General features: G+C 40.7%; 1 protein-coding gene across 1 annotated transcript; it reads left to right on the top strand.

Annotated features, from left to right (window-relative positions):
* The first annotated feature begins 1,616 nt into the window (after positions 1 to 1,616).
* Positions 1,617 to 14,628, top strand: LOC102867505 (chromosome unknown open reading frame, human C15orf57). The gene is made up of 3 exons (XM_006883015.1): positions 1,617 to 1,866; positions 7,571 to 7,727; positions 14,475 to 14,628. The coding sequence occupies exons 1-3, from the start codon at positions 1,623 to 1,625 to the stop codon at positions 14,611 to 14,613; spliced, it is 540 nt and encodes a 179-aa protein (XP_006883077.1). The 5' UTR covers positions 1,617 to 1,622; the 3' UTR covers positions 14,614 to 14,628.
* The last annotated feature ends 3,745 nt before the right edge of the window (positions 14,629 to 18,373 follow it).

Consider the following 18,373-nt stretch of genomic DNA (forward strand, 5'->3'; position numbering starts at 1 on the left):
CAAAGATTTCCTTATTTGAACTTGCAGGATTATGGAGAATCGCTACCAGTACTTAAGAAACCCATAAATACATCAGTATCAGCCGCCCAGCTTTAAAGACGCAAACCACTCTAGCCACGTGATTACCCCTCCCAATTTTTTGCGTAACAACAGCCCCGCCAACCACTTCTCTGCGCTCCTCACTGCCTCACAGCTGAGTTCCTTTCGGCCAATCGGCTCAGAGAGTATCGCCAATTCTCCTGGTGATTGGAGAACAGTACAAGTCCGTCACTCGGCGCCTCCGCCCCTCCCCGTTCCTTCTCTGCTGGCAGCAACGGAGCTGGGTCGAACGTTGTCGGGCTGCTGGGCCAGTTACCTGGCTAGGTGAGGAAGGGCTCGGCTGCCCTGCTTCTTATATTCCCCTGGCCGTCCTGACCCACTAAGAGGCCTCGTTTCCTGACTTACACCGCTTGCCAGACCGTGAGACTGGAAGTAACTGAGGCCCAGGGTCAGAATGCCTGGGTTCAGTCTGGGCGCTTTGGGGAAAGGAGGTGCAAGGCAGCTTTTGTAATTTAGATGGAGTGGGAGCCCTTTTTGGCCCCTGACATCATTGTACTCAGAGCTGAGGTGACATGTAGGTCTCTTATTCCAGGCCCTTGCACCTTGCAGAACTCTTGGAGGGCTTCAGACCTTGCCTCAGGCAGCCTTCGGGATCCTTAAACTCTTCAAAGAGGCATCCTAGAAGCCTGGTTAGTTGTAAACCGTCCAAAGCTGTGTGCATAACTGCTTGGTCAGCTTTCAGTGTATTTCTTAAACAGACAATACTTATTGGATAAAACCTTGGATTTTGGGATAGCATAGCCCTAATTTCCAACCATGGATTCATATGTCACTGTATCCTTGGGCAAGTTATTCCTTTGAGCCACCATTTTTATCTGTAAATGGTGGAAATGCTTATTTCCGGTTTATACCTCGTTTCTGTATGTGAAGAGCACGTGATCTCTTGCTTCATGACAGGTGTTTCTGACACACTTGATATAAAATATAATTTGTAACATCATCATGTATATGGACCTGTGCAGGACCTTTATAGTTTGTATCCTGTGGAAGATGGAGAATTTAACTGACTGAAAACAAGGCAATTGTGGTGTGTGGAGTTTTAAAAATTTTTTTTAAATTACTTTTTTTGTGTGTACTGTTAAATCAGTTCTGATGGGTACAGAAGGAGATAATCCCTCCTCCCGCAGAGCATCTGGTGGATTCGAACTGTGCACCTCTGGAATTTCAGTGCAGCTTCTTGCCACTAGGCCACCAGAGCTCACCTGTGGTGTGTTTTTTGTTGTGGGTTTTTGTTTTTTTTTTAAATCTTTGGGGAAAATTACAAACTGTCCACTCTAGAAATGTTCTAGAAATTCCATTTTTTAAAGTAAATTTTCATTATTAAAATAACGTGATTGCAGACCTCAAAGTGGAGCCACTTACCTTTGTCATGTTTTTATGTACTGTATACAAATCTTACTGTGTTAAACTTTTGTAAAGCCGATTACCTTCCTTTAATACATAAACCAATATCTGAGTATCTTGTGTTATATCCTTTAATCTTTCCTCATTTATGCTTCTGTTTTTTTCAAGTCAGATTCCTAATGAAAATGTTTGAGAGTATTGAATGTACAACCACTAGATCTGGCGGAGATCTGTGGGCTGAAATCTGTTCCTGCCTGCCAAATCCGGACCAAGAGGATGGTGCCAACAATGCTTTCTCAGACAACTTTGTGGCTCCTTACCCTGCAGACAAAGGCCAGAGGGAGGCATCAGATTTTGCTGTTCAGCCACCTCTACAGCCCTGGGCTCCTTTACAGGATTCAGAAGTGTATTTAGCATCTCTAGGTAAGTTAGACTGAGTTCTGCTGATATGGTAGGTAAGAATTGCACTACAAACCCAGAGGCACACAGTTCAAATCCACCAGCCTCTCTTACAGGAGAAAGGATAGGCAGTCTCCTCCTATGTAATTTACAGCCTTTGAAAACCCACTAGGGAATCATCTGTGAGTTGGTTCTGACTCAGTGGCAGAGGGAGCTCAGTGTTAAAGTCTGTGGTGAGTTGTGCTGTTAAGCTGAAGATTGCATGTCTCCAGTTGCTCTTTCTAAGAAAAATGGGCAGCCTCTTGCTAAAATTTACAGCCTCAAAAATCTGATGGTTGGTTGTTTGAGTCAGAGCCAACTTGGCAACAGTGGACAAGTGAGTGTGTGAGGCAAGTTAGATCCTGGGAGAAAGTTGTGAGTTTGGTTCTGTAAAGAATTCTGCCTTTGAATCCCAACGAACATTTTTTGTTTGTTTTAGATATTTTTTAGGTATATTAAATGGTTCAGGGTTGGTGTTTTTTTTAAATCAGAAACTGATGATTTTAGGGAAGCATGCTGACATTTTTTTATATCAAGCCTGTTTATCTATTCTTAATTTTTTTTCCCTTGCCATATATGTCGGCACATAATAACAACAGCAATATATATGTTTCTCAGACTTTGTTTTAGAGAGTGTTTCAGATTAGACTTTTAGAAAGAACTATTCTTTCTTTCCACCTCCCTTAAAATAATCTACCCTTCTGTTCTGATTGCTTTATCTAAATTCTGCTTGCTTTCTTGGTGTTTTATAGATCCCTCTTGCCTACTACTTACCCACTTATTCAAATAACTCAAAAGGGTCAACTCTTATACCATTCTTATGAACAGGTTATGTCCTCAGAGTTACAATGGATTACCTCATGCTATTGTGTTGTTGTTAAGTGCCATCGAGTTGCAGGCGATTCATAGTGAACAAAAGTCCTGGACACTTCCTGTATAACTTTCGTCCTTTCTCCAGGTTCATAGGAGCAAGCTATTGTGGAAGTGGATGCCACTCCAAGCTTGTTTTAATCGGGGAGCTCCACCAAACACTGTCCATCATGGGTAACAGTACTCAGCTTCACAGCAACCACAAGTTACTTCTGTACAGCAAGTGGACATACCAGGATTACACGACCTAGAAGAATGTTTCATCAAAAACAATTAAAGGCAGGCCTGAGGGCCGCAGAGTAGATTTACCCACCTTTGGCTTGGGAGCATGGCTTTCTGTCCGCTAGGCCAACTGATCACTCTCTCTCTATGCTATTGTTGGTGGTAGTGTTGTTAAGTGCCGTTGAGTCGCAGGCGACTCATAGTGACCCTATGAATGAAAGTCCTGGACACTTCCTGTATAACTTTCGTCCTTTCTCTACGTTCATAGGGTTTTCAGACTCAACCTATTGTGGAAGTAGATGCCACTCCTGCTTCCAAGCTTGTTTTAGTCAGGGAGCTTCAACAAACACTGTCCACCATGGGTAGCAGTATTCGGCTTCACAGCAACCACGAGTTACCTCTGTACAGCAAGTGGACATACCAGGGTTACATGACCTAGAAGAATGTTTCACCAAAAGCAATTAAAGGCAGGCCTGAGGGCCGTGGAGTAGAGTCACCCACTTTTGGCTTGGGAGCATACCTTTATGTACCTCATGCTACAATGTAAAATTTTAAAACCATCATTTTAATTTATTAGGTTATTTGAATTGGGAGCCCATTAAAGTAAATTTATTCTGTCACTTGTTAACCATTTTATTTATTTAATAGTTCCTAAATACATCTTCAAACCTTTATTCTGTGACCTTCAGTTTAAGCATTTTAACAGATTCCAAACACAAGAAAGAGATTCAGATTGTCCTATGCCAGGGGAAAAGAACTGTCAATCTCTCCCCATACCTATTTAATGTGTATGTTGAGCACAATATTTGAGAAGCTGGACTCTGAGAAGAGGAATGTGGCATCAGGATTGGAGGGAGACTCATCAATAACATATAGAAGATCAAAGAATGCAGGGAGCTCTGGTGGCCTAGTGACAGGAAGCTGCACTGCAATCCCAGAGGTATGCAGTTCAAATCCACCAGATACTTTGCAGGAGAAGGAGGGACAATCTCCTCCTGTACCTGTCAGATCCGATTTGATGATACACACACACAAAATAATAAAATTTTTAAAAAATTTAAAAAAAAGAATGTAGCCTTCAGTATAGATTGCATCTTAATGTCAAGAAAACAAAGATTCTTACCACTTGAATGATGGGCAGCATTATGATGGATGGAGAAGAAATTGAAACTTGTCAACAACTTCGGGAAAATCTGTTGTTAGGGATTTTATTAGTCTCCAGATTACTGAGGAGTAATGATGCCAGTTTGAGGACTAAGGTGTGTCTGATTCAGACCATAGTGTTCCAGTCACTTGCTATGCATCTGAGAGCTGGACAATGAAAAAGGATGACAGAAGAATTGATGCCATTGAGCTGTGGTATTTGTGAAGAGCACTGAACATCTCATGGACGCCCAAAAGAACAAATATATATTGGAGAGGGTGTGGCTGGAGTGCTCTTTGGAGTCAAGGATAATGAGGCTTTGCCTCACATACTTTGGGGATATTGCTAGGACATGATGCTAGTAAGGGTGGAGTGTCAGCAAAGGAGAGGAAAACCTTTGACTGGGTAAATTGATACGGTGACTGCTGCAATGGGCTCTTGTGTGTTAGGAAGTATGAGGATGGCACAGGATAGAACAAGGTTCAGATTTTTTTTGTTTATAGAGTCTCTATGAGTCATACTTGACCACACCTAACAACAGCAACAAACTTTGAAGATATAATGCAAAACTACCAAAGATAAGGTATAAGAATGATGCTTGCAGCTATGGCCACTAGGAGAAAATTCTGTTTTGTGGTAGTTAGAGCATTTGTTGCTGATGATAAGGGAGAAAACAGTAATCTGAGCAAACTAAAAAACCAGGTCCTTTGGCTTAGTGTGGTGCTGTATGCTCAGGAGTTAGACTTCCATGAAGATATTAAAGTAAACTTCTAAAGGTTGAAACTCAACTACTCCTTTCTAAAATTAGTAGCAATGATTAAACTTACCTTTTCTGAGGAAAACAAAAGACATTTCTGTTGTCTGTAGTACACAGAGACTGGGAATAATGACAGTGGGTTTGGAGTGTGTAGTGGGTCCTGTTTCTGCTTGCCCCCTCCCAGAGTAGATTTGATCAAGGGCTCAGTAAACTCAGAGAGGAGACCCTTTTCAGCCCAGATTATTTTTTTTATAACACAAAAGCCATGTTTCTATTGTCAAAAAAGCCCATTTCACAGAGTATTGCCTGCTAAGAGAACTTAACTAGTTAAACAAGAGACATACATAATCCTTTCCACATTCTCTAGGAGAAAATAAAACTCTTCAAATATTTATCAACTGTGAGTTTTTTATTTGGATGAGCTGTTGGTGGTAATTTACAGAAGCAAAAGGTGTTTATTATTTTGCTCAATGGTGCTAGCTCATGTGGCTTGTTTAAAAAATGAAAGCATGCATATAAATAAAAGTTTTCATTGGTTCTGAGCTTTGATGTCTAATTTCCCTTCCGCTTTCCCCCCCAAAAAGCATTCATTTATTCATGTATTATAGTTGAAGGTGAGACTAAATTAAGGCATAAGGTAAAACCCTTTCTCATATTCTTCAAAAGGAGACAAATGTAAGAAATACACTTGACCTTGTTGCGTTGTCCTCTGTTTATAACCCTCTGGTAGATCTGGAGGAGTATGTAAATGTGTCATGCTCATGTAATTTCTATGTCGTTGAGATCTGACTCTCCACTCTGCCAGCCTGGGATTTGAAGACTGCCCACACGTTGCACCATTTGTTCCACTAATTGGAGTGTTATCAACAAAGCAGCTTTTCCAGGACTAGAATATGCTGACGCCAGTCAAGTGGGGTGTTCTATTGTGTAGTTCTTGTTACATAGTTTAGATACTGGCCCAACAACCTGCCAAAAGCTCACACTTGCTTCAATAGAATTGACATTCCACCTTAAGAAAGTTATAGAAAACTATATGAAAAGCTGCTAACAGCCATCGAAGAACATGTGGATTTGCCATGGAATAATTGTCAGAGATCAACCCAGGACTTATTTAGGCCTCTGACTGACAGCTTTCTTTCAGCGAAGTTTCATGGAATGCGGAAATACAGAAATTCTCTCTCGTCTTTTTTGAATTTTAGGACACTATGAAGATTCCTTTTCAAGGAAAAAAAGGGTCTTTATGCTTTGCCATGAGGCCACATTCAGCTGCTATTTAAGATTAGTATCAAAGAATGCTGACTTTTTCCTACATTTCCAGAGTTAGGCAGTATTTGACACTTAAAAGACTACTATTTTTATAAAAGGCAATCTATTCAAATTGCTTCACAGATTTCAAGTCTCTGAAACATCAAGACAACTTCAGCAGTCAGTACCAATCACATTTCAGTGAAATTGAATACATGATTATGAACAGCTCCTGTACTTAACTCTTTGTAAAAACAAAATAAAATTATTTTAGATTATTCTAACTTTTTTTTTAAAAAAGAAATACGGTTACTAATGATACTTAAAATGCAAAGAAGAGTAAATAAACAACTATCAGGGAGCCAGTAAGGATTACTCATAAAGGGATTGCAAGACATTTGTTTTTATTAGGCTCTACCATCCAGGCCAGAAGTTAAACAAATTTGTAAAAGGCTACCCATTACCATCAAGTTGGTTGTACCACTGTAACATACCATTGAGTTTCTAAGATCGTAAATCTTCATAGGAAGAGACAACCATCTTCCTCCCACTTTCTGACTAGTAAGGATTTGAACTGCTGACCTGCTGTGAGAGGACCTCTGCCTCAGCCTTCCCTCTTTTTCAGAACTCATTTCCTTGTGTCCCTGCTTTCCTTATGCATCTGGTTTGCAACACACTACCCTATTAGACCTCCTAAAATAAGGTTTGTTGTTGTTGAATATCATCAAGTCTGAATCAATTCATAACTGTCTCTCCAGTGGGTTTTCAGAGGCATGGAAGGAAATTACCCACCTTCAGTGGAGTAGCTGTGAATTTGAACCATGTACCATTGGGTTGGAATGCAATTCCTTACCACTAGGAGATTCTTTTTCTTTATTCAGTATTTTAAAAATATAATCATACATAGAGATCATAAAGAACTCCTGTTATTGTATTCAGATCAAGTCAATTTTGGTGTATAAGGAACCATAGTATTGTCATTTTTCTCTAGTTCTTATAAGATATAGAAGCTACTTCATATCACTGTAACGAAAAGAAAGCCTGTTTACTTCTCAGTGAGACTTACTTTTAAGGACCTGGCAAAAGATAATAATATACATGTGTTAAGCCATGGGATAAAAGCATTCCTTAGAAAGATACCTACCGGACTTCTGTGATTTTAAAGAAAGCATGCTATCAATTTACTTATGAGAACATATGGCTTTTCCCTTTTCTGGGATGAAATATTTTATATCATTGATAGATTATTTGGCATGTTACTGTGTAAGGACCTTGTAAAGAAAAAGACCTTGTAAGGAAAAAGAGAAAATACCTGTTCTCCTATAAATCTCCCTTTAAAAACTGTTTCTTTTGCAGAGGAAATGAGAAAATTTTAAGTTGGCCTTTTGCATTTTCAATTTAAATTTTGTTTCCTGTTCACTTTCCTTGTTAAGTTTTATTTCTCTCTTTAGAAAAGAAACTGAGAAGAATCAAAGGTTTAAATCAGGAAGTAACCTCCAAGGACATGCTTCGAACCCTTGCCCAGGCCAAGAAGGAATGCTGGGATCGGTTCCTCCAGGAGAAATTGGCATCCGAGTTCTTTGTGGATGGGCTTGATTCTGATGAGAGGTAATTGATTCCCAATGCAGTTCCAGATGGCAGTCTATTTCATCATGTACATTTCTCTTTCTCTAAACAATCCACGGACAGTGATATCTGAGTGCTGATACTAATTGATAACAACATCTCTTCTCCAAAACTCAGAAATCATCCTTTGTGAGGTTGCTGTATATTTGCTTTCAGCTCAGCAACAGATTTTGAGAATAGGTATTTTTGCCAAAATGTTATTACCCCAGGTTTCATTTTAGTCAGAATGAACTGAGGGTGAGGGTGAACCACTGTTACCATTTTTAAGTTTTCACTTTTAAGATTTTTTAAGATTCATTTTTAAGATCACTTGAGAAAGTAGAAACCAGTCAACCGTTGGAACTGTTGTCTTTTTATCTCTGAAATACACTGCTTTACACAGTTTCTGTCACATTGTAGCCAGCCACTCAGTAAATATGAATAGACTTAATTGAATGACTTTATTAAGCGTGTATGTGCTCAGTACCATATGAGAATGCTGTCTGTAAGGACATTTTAGACGTTTTTTTATTGGTTTGTTTTTGCATTCCGAACTGGTTGAGGAGAAGATAGATCTATCTGTCTGTCTGTCTACCTATCTATCTATCTATCGTTGTTGTTATGTGCCGTCAAGTCGTTTGTGACTCATAGTGACCCAATTACAACAGCCCTAAACCCTGCTCTATCCTGTGCCAATCGCACTGCCTCTGACCCACACATTCTGATTACCCCAATCACTGAATCAATCCATCTCATAGAGGGTCTTCCACTCTTGCGCCATCCCTCCACCCTCCCAAGCATGATGTCCCTCTCCAAGGACCTGTCTCTGCTTGCAACATGCCCAAAATATGTCAGACGAAGCCCCAGAATCCTTGGCTCCGAGGAGTTGCTTGGTTTAACCATCTCCAGGATGAATCTGTGTGTTTTCGTGGCAGTCCATGGTACATTCAATACTCTTCTCCAGCACCACAGCTCAAAGGCATCAATTCTCCTTCTATCCTCCCTACTCAGTGTCCAACTATCTGATGCATAACAAGTGATTGCAAAGACCATGGCCTGGATCAAGCGCACCTTAGTCTCCAGAGAGACACTGTTGCTCTTGAGTACTTTAGAGAGGTCCCTAACAGCAGACTTTCCCATCGCAATACGTCTTTTAATTTCCTGGCTGCTGGTGCCAAGAGTGTTAACCATGGAGCCGAGCAAACTGAAGCTGTGAACAATCTCAATCTCTTCACCATCCATCCTGATGCAACCAATTGGTCCAGTGGTGAGAATCTTTGTTTTCTTGACATTGAGCCTCAGTCCATACTGAAGGCTGCAGTCCTTGACCCTCTGCAACAAGTGCATGAGGTCCTCCTCAGTTTCAGCAAGCAGGGTTGTATCATCTGCATAACGCAGATTGTTTTTTTTTTTCTTGTTTTTTTTTTTTATTTTTTTTGCAGATTGTTAATAGATCTTCCACCCATCCTGATGCCACAATTCTCCTCATAGAGCCCAGCCTCTCGGATAATCTGCTTTGCATATAGGTTGAAAAGGTATGCAGACAGGACACATCCCTGGCGCACGCCCTTCCCAAATTTGAACCATGCAGTGTTTCCTTGCTCTGTTTTGACAACTGCCTCTTGGTCCAAGTATAGGTTTCGCAGTAGCACGATTAAATGTTCTGGGATTCCCATTCTTCTCAGAGTCAGCCACAGTTTGTTATGATCCATACAGTCAAACGCCTTTGCATAATCAATGAAACACAGATAGACATTCTTCTGGTATTCCCTGCTTTCAGCTAAGATCCATCTAACATCAGCTACAATATCCCTAGTACCATGACCCCTTCTAAACCCAGCCTGGACTTCTGGCAGTTCTCTGCTGATATGCTGTTCCAGTCATTTTTGGATAATCTTCAGTAAAATCTTGCTTGCATGTGAAATCAATGATATTGTTCTGTAGTTTCCACACTCTGTTGGGTCACCCTTCTTTGGAATGGGAGCAAATATAGATCTCTTCCAGTCAGTTGGCCAAGTGGTTGTTCTCCAGATTTCTTGGCACAACTAGGTGAGCACATCCAGGGCAGCATCTGTTAGCTGAAATACATCAAATTGGTATACCATCTATTCCTGGGGCCTTATTTTTTGCTATTTCCTTCAAAGCAGCTTCAACTTCTTCCTTCATCACCATAGGCTCTTGCTCATATGTTATTTCATTAAATTCTTCTGTATCTGCCAATTCCTTTTGATACAATGACTCAGTATATTCCTTCCATCTTCTTTTAATACTTCCTGGATCTATCTATCTATCTATCATTATAAGGTAATTATAAGAATACATAACAATACAGGTAAGAATAAGAGAAGGGCCAGATGAGTGGAAGTGGCAGAAATTGCTTTGGGAGTTGAGAAGCCTTTGAGCTCTGATGTCACACTAGGGAAGGAAGCAGGACTAGAACAGTACCTGCTGGTATGTAGGATGTAGACTGGAGGGCGGCCTCTGTTACACTGAGCAAGGGGAAAGTGGCTTTGCTGATTGATTGTTCTTTGATAAGTAAGTTCACTATACCTCAGTTTCCTTCTCTGTAAACTGGAATGGTAGTGGTTACTTCATAACAAGTGAAGGTTTAAATGAGTTACTATGTAAGAGTTGTGGTGTTGGAGAAGAGTATTGAATATACCATGGACTGCTAAGAAACTTAACAGATTCATCCTGGAGAGGGTTCAACCAGTCTACTCCTTGGAAGCAAGGATTCTGAAGTTTCATCTGACATACTTTGGACATGTTGCAAGGAGGGACCAGTCCTTGGAGAAGGATACCATGCTTGGGAGAGTGGAGGGACAGCACAGGAGGGAAGACCCTCTATGAGGTGGATTGATTCAGTGACTGGGGTAATGAGGGTAGGTGTGCCAGAGACAGTGAGATTGGCACAAGACAGAGCAGGGTGAGTCACAAGCAACTTGACAGCACATAACAACAATGTAAGAGTGCTTGGAACAGTGTCTGTATCAGTGTTTCTATAGCTCTGGTGACCTAGTGAGTAAGGAGTTGCCAACCCAAAAGTAGGCAGTTCAAATCTACCAACTACTCCACAGGAGAAAGCTGGGCAGCCTCCTATCATGCGATTTACAACCTCTGAAAACCCCCTGGAGGGTCAACTTGAGTTTATTTTGACTAGATGACAACCAGTGAGTGAGTGATATTAAGTGTTATCTATTGTTAAGATTATTCTTAACAAAATTTTAAAGGTCAGTTAGAATTTACTGAAAATGGAAAGCTATTATAGAAGGAGTGGGAGTCTTAGGGTAATATGGCACAGGACAGAGCAGAGTTTAGGGCTGTTGTATATAGGGTCGCTATGAGTCGCAAGCGACTCGATGTCACATAACAACAACAACAACATTACAACAACAACAACATTACTGACTTTACTATGCAAAGGTATTCATAACAAATTACTAGATCATAATGAAATATGGATGATGTCGTAAAGAATGAGAATTCCAAAACACTTAATTTTGCTTTTGTGAAAGTTGTCTATAGACCAAAAGGCAACCATTTGAACAAAACAAGGGAATACTATGTGGTTTGAAATCAAGAAAGATGGGTATCAGAGTAGTACCTTTTAACAATACTTAATCTGTGTGGTGAGCAAATAATCCAAAGACCAGAATTTATAAAGAAAAAGTACCAGGATTGGAGAAAGACTTTCAAGCACTGACATAAACAGAAATCTTGACAACTGAATGAATAAGCAACAGCATGTTACATTGAGAAAATATTAAAATTAACATAAATTTCATTTTACTTGAATTTACAATTAGCACACCTGAAACAGCATTCACAAATCAAATGATACTAATTACATTGGGTATATCTGCTACAGTGTGCTTAAGAACAAAGATAGCTCTTTTTGAAGACTAAGATGGGCCGGACCTAAACATTGGTGTTTTCAGTTGCCTAACCTCCACCTGACAGTTGAGCAGCGAATACGAAAGACTGAAAAAGAAAAAAAAAATCTATTTTGGAAGAAGTGCAACCAGAATGTACTTTTAAGACTAGTGAGACTTCATCTCATATACTTTGAGCCTATATATGCTCAAGAGGGATCAGTCCCTGGAGAATGTCATTTACTTGGTAAAGTAGAGAGGCAGCGAAAAAGAGGAAGGCCCTCAATTAGACAGATTGACAGCTGTGACTGTGACAGTGGGCTCAACACAGGAACAGGCAGTGTTTCATTTTGTTTTAGAAGGGTCACTGTAAGTTGGAACAGACTCTGTTAACACCTAACAACAGATGAAGATGTTATTGTTCTTAGGTGTCATCAAGTATGACTCAGATGATGAGGATGGCATTGGATAGGTCAGGATTCAGATCCTGAGCCATCCTCATCATCTTTGACACACTCAAGCCCATTGTGCAGTCACTGTGTCAATCCATTTTGTTGGGAGTCTTCCTCTTACTTGCTGACCCTTCATTTCTTTCCAAGAAATAGCCTTGCTTAGCTACATATCCAGAGTTTGAGAGGTAAAGCCCCACTATCCTTGCCTCCAAGAAGCACTCTGGCAGTGCTTTCTCCAAAACATATCCATTTGTTCTTTGGCAATCTTTGGAATATTCAGCATCATCTTCCAGTGTCACAACTCAAAGACGTCATTTCTTCTTCTGTTGTCCTTATTCATTGTCCAGCTCTCTGAAGATGTTGTTAATGTTGTCAAAGAGAATATGACTCATAGCAACCCTGTGAACAACAGATTGAACCCTGTTCTCTCCTCACAGTCTCTGACACACTTGAGTCCATTTCTGCAGCCACTGTGTCAGTCCATCTGGTTGAGGGTCTTCCTCTCTTTCACCATCACTTCACCTTCCCAACCATGTTCTTTTCCAAGAAATAGCCTCTCCTAGAAACGTGCCCAAAGTATGTGAGATGCAGTTTTATCATCTTTGCCTCCAAGGAGCACTCTTAGATGAAGGTGAAGATACTGCTGTAGAAATCATGGGCAGCATGTGAATGAAACTTAAAAGTTACATTTTGTTTTTTAATTTTCAGTGTAAGTACTTTCACTCAGATTATCTTAAATAGTAAATTAATGCACTCTAGGTCCTTTAAAGATAATCTATTATCATCTGGGGGCTCAGAAAATCATATAGATTTTGCTCGTTTCAGTCTCTAATGGCTCAACCTAAATTAGCTTGAAATTGCCCTGGGTAGAGGAGCTTTGAGACTGCAATGCTTACTGACCCACTAATAATTTTTGTATTTTTACTTAACATTCTCTCTTCCTATGAATGTTTGCTTCCACTCCAGTTTTGAGAAGAAAAAATGAAAGTTGCTCTTCATAATTCTCAAGTAGGAATTCTTTGAAAGCAGATGGGCACCAAAATTCAGGTTAATGTTGCCATATGTTTATCAATAGCTTGTGGCAAGTTTTCTCTATAAGTCTATGCAAAGTTTGATAGATGAAGATTAACTTCCCTTGTCAGACCTGATTCTCTCGAGATGTAGAGTCAGTCGGCTGCTCTCACTGCTTTCTGAGTTTTGATTTCTTCTCTCTAGCTTACATCTGTGGAAAGACTTTTTATCATTATTCAGAGCAGACATTAGGAAATACTATATCTGCCTTTGCTTTCAAACTTCAAAGTATGCTTTAAAACAAAGCCCATTTTGCATTTAAATTGAGTCTTCATGTATATGAAGGCCAGGTTTAGTGACCTCACTCCTGATATGCTTTTGATGAAGAAGTAATGGGCTGAGAAATCCACCTGTCCAATACTTAATGCCCCAAAACAGTGATGGGCATTTAAAGGACTTCTCGTTAAGACTTTATGTTCTGACTTAAGATTTGATGCTATTGATGAGCATAGAATGAGATGTACATTACGTCTGTGACTAACTAACTTATTGCTGTCGAGTTCAAAATCAGCTCATAGCTGATCCTCTTGTGGGTTTTCAGAAACTGTTAATCATGTGGGAGGAAATTGCCCATCTTTCTCTTGCAAACCTGGTAATGGATTCAAACTGCCTGCCTTTAGGTTGGCAGCATGACTCCTTCCCCAGTAGGCCACCAGAGCTCTCTATGTTGTGTCTAATCATTTATATTTTAATGTGAATGTCCAATCACTGTAGAAGGGAAGATTCTAAGTACAAAAGGAAGGTGGTAGTGGGACCAATGAGCCTTGCCTCCTCCTCACAGATCCAGAGGAAAAGGAAGCCATTCCATTGTAGGGAACATTTGCTTCTCAGATGTTTCTATCTTGGAGGCTTATTACAGTATAAAACAAAAACCTTACAAGGAAATGAAAAAAACAACCACTGCACCCCCAAATCACACTGCACAAATAAATGCTTGAGGTATAATTGAGCCCAGAGAATATGAGATTTATAAATACTCATATTTCTGTCTCACTAATAATTTGATTTTAGTTAAGTATTTCCTCCCTTGACAGTTCCTCTCCTCTTTTTGAAAGGGGTGGGATAGCAGGACTAAAGCATTAGCTCTTCAACTATTCTCATCAAGCCTTCTGCGGCTCTGCATCCGAAGGGGGCCGGGTACTGCTTATAGCCCAAGTGCCCACTAGGGGGTAAATTATGCCGTGGAGTTGCCAGGATGCACAGCTGTCAGAGGAGTATCACTGTTCTCCCCATGTTCACAAAGAAAAAGCATTGTAGGAAGAATTGGGGGGGCAGGCAGGCGGCATTTGAGTAACTGAGATGATTAAGTTATCACTGAGGTCCGACATAGTCACCCTTTTCTCCTCTCTTTGTAGCACCTTGGAACATTTCAAGCGGTGGCTCCAGCCAGATAAAGTAGCCATCAGCACAGAGGAAGTCCAGTACCTGATTCCTCCCGAGTCACAGGTTGTGAAACCAGAGTCTGAGAATGAGCCAGCGGCAGCAGAACAGTAAATTACATGCACACTCTGAAAGCAGCTGTCTTGGGCCCCACTGGGACTAACAGCAAGCTTGACTTCAGCAACCAGGAGACTCTTGGAAGGAAAAAAGCCCAAACTTCTTTCCACAAAGCAAACAGCCTCCGGCCCCTGAGGACATGCTTGGGGCTGCTGGCATGTGTGACTGACCCGGTGAGTGCTGGATCAAAGTACTGCTTTCCTCTATGCCTCACAGCAGAACTGAGCACTGAGCTGCAGCTTAGAAGTCTGCAAAAACCTGGTGAAGGACCAAGTGTGAAACTGCTTGGTGAAACTGATGCCATTATGTGTAATACACAAGTGAAGTGAGCCATATATTTTTTTGCCTTTTCTGGATGTTCCCTGCCTGTATTCCAAGCATTCCCTCGGTAAATCGAGTGAGTAGAGCTAAGGAGAATAAAGTTGGCACCCATGAATCCACACCTGCCTGATGCTACTGTAACAAGTGCTTAGTAAATATAGTGACTGGGCTTTTCCTTTGTTTGAGTTGTTTCTTATGTGTGGGGTGCGACTGGGAGAAAGGGCAAAAGATGCATGGGAATGTGGAAATTTAAGTGTGTATATGTCTGTTTTTTTGTTTCATGCTTGGTTTCCCCTCCGGCCACCACCTACTCTTTTAAAAGGCCAGGTTCTAAATTAGAACTGTAAATATGGTATTAATTTTTGACATCAGTGTTTGACATCACTCCTGAATAGCTCCAAGTTTGTGCCTTGTGGCAACTTTCCGAGCTGAGCCTGCCCTCCCCTTTCATTATCGTGTTCTTATTCACTATGTGTCCATATACAACTTTTCTCATTAGAATAGCTGTGTGTGTAGTACTGTTGACTTGATTTCTCCCAGAGAGATGCTTCCTGGCCATGAGGAGATAAAGGCAAACTTACACCCACCCTAGGGATCTCTGGTGGCCTTGGACAGCTTCTTTCTAGAATATGCTCTGTGACAGTCCAAACCACATTTTGCTCAGGGTGGTTGGTGATTGTTTTTATGTGCCATTGAGTCAAGTATGACTCCTAGTAACTCTGTGAACAACAGATCTGAACCCTGTCCTATCCTGTGTCATCTTCATCATCGCTGACACATTTGAGCCCATTGCAGCAGTCACTGTGTTAAGCCATTGAAGTTCTTCCTCTCTTTCACTAACCCTCCACCTTTCCAAGCATGATGTCCCTTTCCAAGAAATAGACTCTCCTGGACCAAAAGGCATTCATTAGAACAGAGCAAGGAAACACTGCATGGTTCAAAATCAGGAAGGGTGTCCACCAAGAATGTGCCCTATCTCCATATCTTTTCAATCTGTATGCAGAACAGATCATCCAGGAAGCTGGACTCTATAAGGAGGAATGTGGCATCAGGATTGGAGGAAGACCTATCAACAACCTACATTATGGTACACCCTTGCTTCCTGAAACTGAGGAGGACCTGAATCACTGGCTGTAGAAGGTCAAGGACTGGAGCCTTCAATATAGATTGAAGCTCAACATCAAGAAAACAAAGATTGTACCATTTTACAATCCCACCAACAATGAATAAGAGTTCCTATCTCGCCACATCCTCTCCAGCATTTATTACTTGCTGCCATGGTAAACTTTGCCACTGTTACTTGAGTGAAATGGTACCTCGTTGTGGTTTTGATTTGCATCTCTCTTACTGCCAGTGATTTGGAGCATTTCTTCATGTGTCTGTTTGGAATTCAAATATCTTCCTCTGTGAAAATTCTTTCCATGTCTTTTGCTCATTGTGTAATTGGGTTATCAATCTTTTTCTTGTGGAGGCCCAGGAGTATTCTGTAAACTTTTGTTATAAGACTCTTGTCTGAGACAGTGTTACCAAATGTTTGTTCCCAGTCTGTAGGTTTTCTTTTCTCCCTGTTGGAAAAGGTTTTTGATGCACACATGCATTTAATCTTTAGAAGGTCCCATGCATCAATTTTATCCTCTTCAGATTGTGCATGTATGGTTGTATTCCATTCTGGAAGGCAGTTTGGCACCTCCTCAAAAGCTAACACAAATTCCATATGACCCAGCTATTCCACTACTTAGAATATACCCTGCGAAAATTAGAACTAAGGCACAAACAGGGATTTGTACATCAATGTTCATAGCAGTATTATTTACCATTGCAAGAATGTGGAAACAGCCCAAAGGTCCAACTACAAACAAATGGATTGAGAAATTATGGTACATTCACACAATGGAATACTATGCAGCATGCAGGAGCAATGACTTTGTAAATTAATACCTAACTTGGGAGGAACTGGAGATCATTATGCTGAGTGAACTAAATCAGACCCACAAGGATAAATATTGTATAAAATCATTATTGTAGAATGAGTATACGGATTCAAGAGGGGTGGGAGAGGTTGGTAGCAGAAGGATGAGGATGTGCAGGAGGAGGGGGGATTAATCATGAGGTTGTACAATTTGTTGGGTGGGGGATGAAATTGAAAGAATTTGTTCTTGAAAACAATGTATTCTATAAGTGAATCTCATTATCCATTTACAATTAAATATGTAAATAAACTAGTAGAAAATTAAAAAGAAAACAATAATTCTTACCACACCACTGGGCTGATTGGTAGCATCATGATAGATGGTGAAGAGATTGAGATTGTTAATAGCTTCAGTTTGTTTGACTCCACAATCAACACTTCTGGTACCAGCAGCCAGGAAATCAAAAGATGAGTTGCACTGGGAAAATCTGCTGTCAGGGACCTCTCCAGAATACTGAAGAGCAACATTGTCAATCTGTAGACTTAGGTGCTCCTTATCCAGGCCATGGTCTCTGCAATTACTTGCTATACATCAGAAAGCTGGACAATGACTAGCGACAGTAGAAAGACTTTATGGCTTTGAGCTGTGGTGCTGGAGAAGAGTATTGGATATGCTATGGACTCACAGGAGAACAAACAGGTTTGTCCTAAAGAGGGTGAAACCAGCCTGCTACTTCGGGACAAGGATTCTGAAGTCTGACATATTTGGGGCATGTTTCAAGGAGGGACCTGTCTTTGGAGAGGGACATCATGCTTAGGAGGGTGGAGGGACAGCACAAGAGAGGAAGGCCCTTGATGAGATGCATTGACACAGTGACTAGGGAAATGAGGGTAGGTGTGTCAGAGACAATAAGGTTGGCTCAGGTTAGAGCAGGGTTCAAGGCTGTTGTACATAGGGTCACTATGAGTTGCAAGCAACTCGACAGCATATAACAACTACAACATGTCCATGATATATGAGGTGAAGTTTTGCCATTTTTGCCTCCCAAGGAGCACTGTGACTGCTGTATCTCCAAGACATGTCAGTTCATTCTTTTGTCAGTCCATTGGATAGATATTCAGTACTTTCCAACACCACAATTCAAAGGCATTGATAACTTCTGCCATCCTTATTTGTTGGCCAGGTCTCAGATGCATAGGAACTGATTGAAAAGTCCACTTCCTTGAGCACATAACAAAATAAAGTAAAATGGGTGGAAGAAAAAAACCAACAAAACCATGGCCTGAATTAGACACAACGTGATCTTCACACTGATATCGTTGCTCTTCAGTATTTTGCAAGGTCCTTGTATGCAGACTTTCCCAGTGTAATACATCTCCAGTCTCCTAACTGCTAGTGCTAAATATGTTGATTGTGGCTCCAAGTAAGATGAAGTTGTTGACAGTTCCAGCCTTTTTTCCATCAATCATGATGTTGCCTATTGGTCCAGTGGAGAAGATTTTTGTTTTCTTGATATTGAGATATAA

Source organism: Elephantulus edwardii, unplaced genomic scaffold (assembly GCF_000299155.1).
Source record: "Elephantulus edwardii isolate Elephantulus edwardi_28Jun2011 unplaced genomic scaffold, EleEdw1.0 scaffold00026, whole genome shotgun sequence".
Classification (NCBI taxonomy): domain Eukaryota; kingdom Metazoa; phylum Chordata; class Mammalia; order Macroscelidea; family Macroscelididae; genus Elephantulus; species Elephantulus edwardii.